This window comes from Primulina huaijiensis, chromosome 9, assembly GCF_012295235.1.
Source record: "Primulina huaijiensis isolate GDHJ02 chromosome 9, ASM1229523v2, whole genome shotgun sequence".
NCBI classification, from domain to species: Eukaryota; Viridiplantae; Streptophyta; class Magnoliopsida; order Lamiales; family Gesneriaceae; genus Primulina; species Primulina huaijiensis.
This window is the reverse complement of record NC_133314.1, coordinates 8,365,789-8,376,008: the sequence shown is the minus strand read 5'-3', so window position 1 is coordinate 8,376,008 and position 10,220 is coordinate 8,365,789. Positions and strand designations below refer to the sequence as shown.

The 10,220-nt window shown below is 34.4% G+C and overlaps 1 protein-coding gene across 1 annotated transcript; it reads right to left on the bottom strand.

Moving 5' to 3' along the window:
- Positions 1 to 9,474: 9,474 nt before the first annotated feature.
- Positions 9,475 to 10,002, bottom strand: LOC140983854 (uncharacterized). Its single transcript, XM_073451012.1, has one exon. It carries the CDS (start codon positions 10,000 to 10,002, stop codon positions 9,475 to 9,477), a length of 528 nt encoding a protein of 175 aa, XP_073307113.1.
- Positions 10,003 to 10,220: the final 218 nt, after the last annotated feature.

The window sequence follows — 10,220 nt, the reverse complement described above, 5'->3', positions numbered from 1 at the left end:
CGTCGAGCTCTCACTGGGACCATAACCCTCACGTCATTTCCAACATGTAGAAGTCACAATCCCTTCACGTCCTTCAACATTTCTTATTTTCATCACTTAATAAAATCATGCATATAATATCGTTTTTTTTAAACAAAGTGAAACGTCTGCTTATTCGTTTTCTTAAAAAGTACTAAAATTTTTTTCTTAAAACCCTCAAACTTTCGGCCTATATATATATATATATATATACATAAATTACTTTTGCACTATTTTAAAATAAAACCTCCAACTAGTACTTGAAAATTTAAAGGGAATAATCAAACAAGAACTCGTAAATCGTTTTACCAAACAAAAAAAAAACAATAAATGTTGAAAAGTGTAGTCCATATTAAACCTCTCAAAAACATAAATAAAATGTCTCAAAAATCTTTAACTTAAAATTATAACTTAAATGCGGAAATAGAAGCGCTGGTCCTCGGGTTATGTGCACCGACAGTCCAACAAGTCACTCGTCAAGACCTCCAATACCATAGTTATTTATATCACCTGCATCATACACACCTAGTGAGTCTAAAGACTCAACACGTCCTATCTTTGATAACAAGTAATACGTAATACAGTTAACATATAATAATGAAAAATACTTGTACTTAAAATATCTTTTTCTTAATAATGCATAAACTTTAAACTTAAACATTTTTCCAAAACCTCAAACATATCACATAAACATATTCATATCATATCCATATTCGTGTCCATGTCCATATTCGTATCCATATTCATATTCATGTTCATGTTCGTGTTTGTTGAATTCAGATCGTGATTGTGATTCGTATTCTTGATCGTATTGGGCGATGAATCCATCTAAAGAAAACCACAGTACTGGGCGGCGGGGGACACCAGCAACACTCTCACCGGTCAACTGGGCCCTGGCCTACGTATTAACATATTCGTATTCGTATCCGTATCCAAGGAAACTCGATCGTCGGTCTCCCACTGGGACCATAACCCTCACGATATTTCCAACATGTAGTAGTCACAATCCCTTCACATCCTTCAACATGTTATCACCACTTAATAAAAACATGTATATCATATCATTTTATTTTGAAACCAGGCATCCAACATATCTTTTAAATGTCCAATTTAATCCTTAATAATCCATTAACATTTAAAAATCATATTTCAACATATAAAAATTCATAAACATGTTACATAATCATATTAGCATATAAAACAGCAAATAGGGCACTGTCACGGCGTTTACTAATTTTTCTGTGTAAAAAGACCGTTTTACCCCTGGACGTGACATTTTACGTTTTTGACGTTTTCTTGATTTTCTTGACTCTAGCATGTCCCAAATAATTATTTAAGCCTAAATTAAAATTCTAATAATTTTATTTAGCTTAAAAACGAGGCTTTTTAATTAATTCGTAATTGGACGTTTTATAAAGCGTTTTAATTCCGAAAAATCCCAAACTTTAATATAAAATTCCTAAATTCTAAATTTAGTCTTTTTATATTATTTTAGCCCTTATGAATCACGACTCAACCCCCCGTGAGCCATTTTTCAATTTTCTCAAGTTTTAAAAACCCAAATGACCCAAAATTTTCGACCCCGAGCCATCTCTCGATTTTATCGAGTCACCCCCGAGCCATGTTGATCCAAACCCTGAACAACCCACTAGAGTACCCTACTGGACCCAAAGATCCCAAGGAAACTGCTCCAAACATAAAATCGAGCCCCTACTTTTCTACCCTAAGCTGGCCGAGAGGTGCCCCATTTGGACAAGGACTCTTCATAACATCTTAGGACCGTGCCAGCCGACCTAGCCCCTGAACCAGCCCCTAGTGCACTTACCTAGGACCATAAGGACTCACTCAAACCCAGCTTTCGAACCCAGGCCGAGCCCCACACTCCCTGCGCAACAGCTGAACCCTGCGCAACCCACAAAGCAACTCTCGGGTAGGAGTCCTTGTCAACATAGACTCCTCCCAGCCCACTTAGAGGACTCTTTTTAGACCCTTCACAGACCCTAACTAAGCCCTGGACAGAAGCCACGACCCAGCCAAGCTCTTGGAACACATAACCGAATCCCTTGCTTCCATGACAGCAGGTTGCGTGCAGCTTGTTCTTAGCTTCGTGTGTGGTGTTTAGGTGGTGATTTAGGAGTCTAAAATTCATGTAAAACAGTACTATAACACTTCCTAGACATGGCAGCCCCTTTATGCACATAAACAACACGATTTGGATAAAAAATCCTACTTGAAACTTTCATGTTACATGCACAAACGAAAAATACATAAAGTGTTACTTGTTTTGCAAACATTTCATGCATAAAAAATATACTATGATGTGATGATGGTTTGAAGGAAAGAATAGGCGTGCCTTTGCGTATTTTACGCACGAAAAACCATTGACGATGACTTAGAACGGAGCAAGACTTTGGCTATGAATTTCCCTTGAGCTTCCACAGATTTTTCTTCTTAAAATATGATGTGTGTGTGCCGTGTGTTGGAGTGTTTTGGCGTGCAAAAACTTTCAGAAAAGTGAGGCGTGGGTTTGAAGGGTTTGGGGTGGGGTTTATTGTGTATTATATAGTAATTAATTCACCAATTAAGGCTTAGGCCTATTAAGCATAATATAGGCCCATTAAATGCTTACTTAGAATTAAATTAGAATATTAAAATAGTTTTTGGTAAAAATAGTTTGTGAATTAAATAGCCGGGTTGCCAAAAAGTTCGTATTTCTGTTGAAAAACCAACACTGATAAAATTTACGTCCCGGCGTATTAAATCACCTCAAAACCTCTCATTTTCAAAAATAAGAAAAAAACCCCAATCATATTTTAAATAATTAAAAACAATTATTTAATAAAAACATTTTACGTTTTTCAGCCATCGGTCTCCGTTCTTCGATCGCAACTTGAAATTTCCTTGAAAATACAGTTTTATGCAAAATGATAATTAAATCATATTTAACATAAAATCATGTATGTCACACCAATAATTTAGCAATTAAATCAGTTAATTACTCATTTTCTTATTTTCCTATATTTGCATGCAGTTGGATTACGTTGTCTTAATTTTTGGACCTTACACCAAGCATGCAACATATCTTTTAAATGCCAAAGTTAAATCATAAAAATCCATAAACATTTAAAATAAACGTTTTAACATATAAAAATCATAAAAAGTCATAAACGTTTAAAAATAAATATTTTAACATCATAAACATTTAAAATAAATATTTAAATCATAAACGTTTAAAATAAACATTTTAATATAAAAATCCATAAACATAAAAATTCCATAAACATTTAAAATTGACATATTAACATATAAAAATTCATAAACATTCATAATCATTGAAAATAATCATGTTAGTATATAAAACAGCATTCAAGATACTGCCATGAAGTTTACTATTTTTTAAGTGTAAAAAGACCGTTTTACCCCTGAACGTGTTGCATGTTTGGTTTAAAAGAAAAACGTTATATGCATGTTTAATTTTTATAAGTGATGAAAATACGAAATTTTGAAGGAAGTGAAGTGATTGTGACTAATACGAATACGTGATACGATGATATGTTAATACGAAGGCCAAGACTCAGTTGATGGGTGAGAGTGTCGCTGATGTCCCCGTCACCAAGTACTGTGGTTACATGTAGATGGATCCATCGTCCAATATGAATACGATACGAATACGAGTCACAATTACTAATCTGAATTCAACGAAAACGAACATGAATATGAATATGAATATGTTGATATGAATATATTTATGATGAATATGAAAATATTTATGTTGATATGAAAATGTTTATGAAAATATTCATGTTAAAAGTTTATGCATCTGATATTTTAAGTACAAGTATTTTCACAGTTCCATGTGTTCTGTATATGTAATACTTGTTATCAAGATTATGGTGTGTTGATTCTTTAGACTCACTACGTGTGATTGATGCAGGTGATTATGATAATAATGTTAATGGAGGTCTTGATGGTTAACTTTGCTGGACTGAAGGTGCACATAACCCGAGGACACTTGTTTTCCGCACTAGTTATGATTTATGATTTTAAGTTATGTTAAAGATATTTTATGACTTTGATTATGTTTTGAGTCGTTTTTGAGAGGTGGTTAGTTTTAGTAGTTTTTCTAATTTAAGATATGCAACGTTTAACGATTTTATGATTCAAACTATTTTCCTTTGGATTTTTAAATGTTAGTTGGTTGTTTTATTTTCAAAATGGCTTCAAGGTATTTTGAAGTATATATATGTATATTTCGAATTATGGAGATTAAGGAGGAAAAAAATTTCTAACACGTTTTAAGAAAACGAGTGGTGGACGTTTCACACCTTGTCTTGAGGAAATTTTTTTAAAGTCATTAAGAAACTTGAGAATACGTGGATATGTGTGTTGGAATTATGTTATCTAATGTTATTCGGGTTGCATAAGCTTTAATTTCAAGATTTATAAAATAAGTGTTCATACGAAAATTTTGGGATAATTTACTAAGTTTTATACACTAGTATTAATTAAGCATTAAGGATACGTAAGAATACGACATTCATTTCAATGAGGAAAGTCCAAGAGTCTTAGGCCTCAACTAAATTGTAATTGGGAAAAAAATAGTTTAAGCATGTGATTGATGCTAGAAGGGTTTTATTAATTAGGTAGAAGATCGATAATGTATATTTGGATTTTATGGATTAACGCTACTCGAATTTAAAGATTTGCAACAATTTTGCATTTAGGAAGTATTTGTAAATAGTTAAGTTACGTAAGTTGGGTGCCGTAAGGTAAGGGTTCGATTCAAGGATATTAGGCTAATATTATCATGAGGTTGAGATAAGGTTTAACCTTTAAGTGTTTTACACAGGATAGAAGTCGATTAGAAAATTCTGGTGCTAAGATCTCCTAAGTCGAACTGCATGAATGCCAATATTTGGATTTGAAGCTTTAGCATATCTTGAGTTCAAAAAATTTAAGAAAGGATGCGGTTATGATTTTGATATTGAAATATAATAGGTCGATGAACATCTTAGGTATAGTATAAGAAAAGTAAGATGCGATAAGTTTGGACTGTCATTTCTAATATTGGGAATTGTGAGAAAAGTCAAAATTCGAGGTCATAGTAAAATAGAACTAAGTCACCATAGGCCGTTTTAAGTTGAGATTTGCAACGAGGATGTTGAAGGCAAATTTAATTAAGATTGAGGAGACGTAAGGACGGCTTAACACTTATATTATCAGAGTAGCGCAGCGGAAGCGTAGATTATTGGGATACTAGAATTAAGAGTCTAAACTTTTTGATTATCGAGGATAAGAGAATTTCGGGGACGAAATTCAATTTAAGGGGGATAGATTGTAACGTCCCGAAAATTTGAAGGTCCACCTAAACCAAATGCATGCAAGTTATTAAATTTTTTTTGTATTTATTAAATTGTTTGAATGCATTAAATGCATTTTATTTCATGAATTTGTGTTTCATTTCATAGTTTATTTAAAGTTTCGTGCATTAAGGTTTTAAGCTGCATTTCGCGCTCGAACGAGTAACGGAGATCGGGGATATTCAAAAAAAAAATATTTTTTATGGTGCAATTATTTTTAATGAATTAATATAAGGTGTTTTAAGTGTATTTTTCAAGAAATGGACTTTGTTGGGTATTTCTACCCATCGAAGCATATATTTTATCGGTACGCAGATTTTATCAGAACGGAAGAATTTTTGAGCGTTCGGGCAATATTTTCAAAAACTAACCAAAAAAAAAAAAATTCGTGAGTGTGTTTGGGCTTGATTGGCTTATTTTTAAGCTTAGTGGGCTCAAGATTTTCTTTAAACTTTTTAAAATACAATTAAGGGCCCATTAGCATGTGATTAACTATTTAATTACAACAAAACACACCCTAAACCTAATTACCCCTCATTCACCCGCCCACCCCACTCTCCAACGGCCTTCACGTGAGTTTTGCAGCAGATTTTATAAGATTTCAGCATCCAAGTCTCGGCCATCCCCATAGCTTCAAGATTAATTCATTCTCCGCTCCTCCGGCGCTTCCCCGACGCTCGTTTCTTCGACCTTCTTGCGTAAAATAAATCAAGGCACGCATGTATCTTCATTTTCTCTTCATTCACGCCAATATTATTGCTGATATATATATGAATGCATGAGGATTTATTTTGCCTAGTTGAAGCTTCGGTTTTATGCAAGAATTGACATGAATGTGCATTCCTTTTGTTAAAAACTCACGTGTTCGTATACATGTGCAAGGGGCTGCTGATTTTTGTGTTTCTAAGGCTGTACAAAATGGTGAGAGGGTATCTATAGTCTGGAGTCGATGGTTAGATGGATTAAGTCGAGAATCGATCGGTTTTTTTTTGTTGAAGTTTGTCACAAAACACGTCAATCTCGGTTATTTTCAATTCTGCGACTTATAGGTTGGTTTTCTGGAAATGTGTTCAACATATGATTTGTAGCACTCTGTGTTATCTTTGATTCGATAGCAAATTCATAATTTTTTGATAGGAAACGAGGGGGATATGATTTTTATTGTAAAGCCGCAAAAACTGTGAAATTTATGTGTCACAAAACCCGTCACCCTCGGTTATTTTGAATTATGCGACTTATAGTTTGGTTTTCTGGAAATATGTTCAACATATGATTTCTATCACTCTGTGTTATCTTCGATTTGATAGCAAATTTGTAATTTTCTGATAAGAAACTAGGGAGATATGATTTGTATTGTAAAGCCGCGCAAGCTATGAAATTTCTGTGTCACAAAACCCGTCACCCTCGGTTATTTTGAATTCTGCAACTTATAGGTTGGTTTTCTAGAAATGTTTTTAACATATGATTTGTATCACTCTGCGTTATTTTCAATTCTATAGTAAATTCGTAATTTTTTGGTAAGAAATGAGAGAGATATGATATTTATCGTATCACCGCTCAAGCTGCAAAATTTGTGTGCTTACGCTGAAGATTTCCAGCAACCTTTGGGCTTGTTTTGTGGGTCATAAGTGGTCTGGAATGGGTGATTTATAGGCTGGTCATGTAGGTTTAAGTCACGGTAAAATTTGGGAGAAATTTGGTTAAGTTTCGAGTCATTTCGGGTTAAAACCGGGAATCAAGTCCAAGTTTTAAAACGAATCGAATAAGTTTTGAAACATGCTCGATTTTACGTCTAAGAAATACTTTTAATATGTTTTGGGATGTTTTAAGGAGTTTGGTAAGCTTCGGATCGAATTTTAGAGGTCCAAGGATAAATCGGTCATTGTGGGTTATTGGGGTAAAATGATCATTTTGCAACCGGGGTGCGATTTTAGTCCTAGCAGCGCGCTGAGCACGATTTGACGTGTTTTAAATGTTTATTTTATCACGTTTATGACATTTTATGAAATTATGAAAAATACGGTGCATGCTTAGTTTCAAGAAAAAGTTACATATATGCATGTTTTTATTAAGTGATGAATATGATGATATTCTTGAAGGATGGGAGTTGGTTGTGACAGATGATGTATATGTATATGATGACATGAGATATTATGAGCTGAGGCCAAGGCTCAGTGGATGGGTAATGATGTCGTTGATGTCCTCGCCGTCGGGTACCACGGTTTATTGATAGATCCATCGAATAGAGCTGATACGTAAGTCACAACTAATGAACTGAATTCAATTTAAGGAAAAGGTATACGTATATGATGATATGTTGAGACATGTTTTGACAGGTTATGATTTTATACGACATGTTTACGTTTATGCTTTTAATTTCATGAAATATATGTTGATTACGATATTTTTCACTATTGTATGATATGTATATGTATTTGCTATTAACGGTGCAGGTGTGTTGAGTCTGTAGACTCACTATACGTGTGTAATGCAATGAGCACTTAGATGAAGAGACTGGAGGTGCCGAACTCTGATTAGAAAAGGCTGGATGTGCGCGCATGACGCGAGGACCACACTTTTCCGCACATCACATTTTCATGAGTTTTGAGTAGACATGATCGAATTTATACGTTTTTATGATACGCTGTTGATTTTCAGGATTTTATTGTTTTATTTTATTTATGCATGATCGGGGACCAAGTGGCAATATTTTTAAACTGCAAAACTTTATCTGGAGATTGTTTACGATTATTTTTAAATATCATATTTTTCAGTAGGATTGCATGCATGCAAAGTATTTAAATGTTTATTTTCGAAAAATGAGCTTGTAAAAAAAAAATTCCGCATTTTAAATCAGTAGACGTTACAGACCCTCCACTAAGGTTCGACATTGATGGGTCAGGCTCGACACGTGAAGAGAAATGGGATCATAAAATTGAGCCCTCTTCAAACGTGAAACAAAATTATGTAAGGGTTGCAAGGAGTTGTAATTGAGTTTTACTTATTGGAAATTATGATTGACTGATAAAATTCAAGATCATCATTTAGCAATTGGGCCTCGCGTACTCACTAAGAAAATTGAATTTCCCATTTTCATCGGAGGGTGGTGAAAATTTCTAAATAGTGGGAGGCAATTCGTAAAAAGAATAGTACATATTTTACGTCTTACAAAATATTTTAAAATAGTCAGTAAAATTTATTCTGTTTCCTTTTCAGTATTTTTGCGATTTCATGTCGAAACCCACTATCTGTTATACTTCACCAAAACAAGCAAACATGACCTAACTACCATGATTGGCTAAGGAATTTAAAAATTGTTTTAAATTCTGAAAAGATAGCATATGTGCTCACAAAGATCCTCCTAAGTCGGCTAAACCAAATGCGACTGCAGGGGAGCTAGCTAAGCTTGACAAATTGTGGGATCATGACTTCCAAGCTAGGAGTTACATGCTAATTTCTATGTCAAACGAGCTGCGGAGGCGGTTTGAGAAAAATGTGATTGCTGCTGACATTTACGACCACCAACAAGAGTTGTACGATGAATAAAAGCGTCCACTGAGGCACGCCTGTCAAATAACTCATGACATCACGCTTGCGAGAAGGGGCCTCGGTCCATGAACATGTCATGAGGATGATTGGGCTCATTGAAAAGCAGGTGAAGAGATTAGGTGGCGCTTACTGGCGAGGATGAGAGGACTAGATGTGGGGACCACTTGATCCGAGCCATTCTATTTCTGCTTATGAACATTATTTATTGGATTTAAGTATATATGAGTTTACACTTGAGATTTAAACCTTTCTAGTATATTTGGAGGTTGAATATTTATTTTTGACCTTTGACCTGTAATAAAATATAATTTAGATTAAATTTGTTTATGTTTTTTTTTAAAAAAAAAAAATAATATGCATTTATTTTCTATAAAAATTTTGGGATGTTTCATGGGTTCTAATGTGTCGGGCAGTTAAGCTCATAAATCCGTGGAGATGTGTCTATCTGCTAGTGTTATCTCATATCTCGTATAGATCAGTTTTACCCTTTCTCTACTACCGGTCCTATTCCCAACTATTTTTTTTTTTGACGGTCAAATCTTGTAATTTATTGAAAAGTGAAGATGTCTTTCGTTACAAGATGAATTAACCAAAAGGGGAAATCCCCAGTCTCCCACACGAAGTGAGACGAGGATGAAATAGAAAAAGCAGCAATCGAATGGGCAACTACATTTGCCGATCGCCTAATATAACTAAGGGTAATGTTACTTTGAGATTCCAAGAAATTTCTGATATCTGTAGCTATGGACCCTACATAACTGATATTCTCTTCTGGCTTTGTGATTGCTTGCACTGCTAGAAGAGAGTCTGATGTAACTTGACGAATAGGTAAGTCGTGGAATTGAGCAATCTGTAAACCACCTTCAATAGCGAGAAGTTCATCACACTTAATAGACTGTGGTTTATCAATTTTCTTTCCAAATGCTAGGACTGGTTGTCTCTCGTGGTTTCTGACCACCCCTCCAATTGCATATTTATTGAAATCTTCATTATAAGCGGCATCTACATCCAATCTGAGTTTGTTTTCTGGTGGGGCAACCCAGACCTTAGGTGAATTACACTTGTTATGTTCCATGGTAGAAGATAGAGCTTGTAACGCCCCGAAAATTTTGAAGTCCACGCAAACCACATGCATGCAATTATTAAATTCTTGGTATTTTAGTTAAATTGTTTTAATGATATTAATTAATTATGTTGTGCATAATTACATGTTTAAAATATATTTTTCTACATTGTGCATTAAAATGTATTTTTAAAGGTGATTCGAGTTGCGATCGAGGAACGGAGACCGAG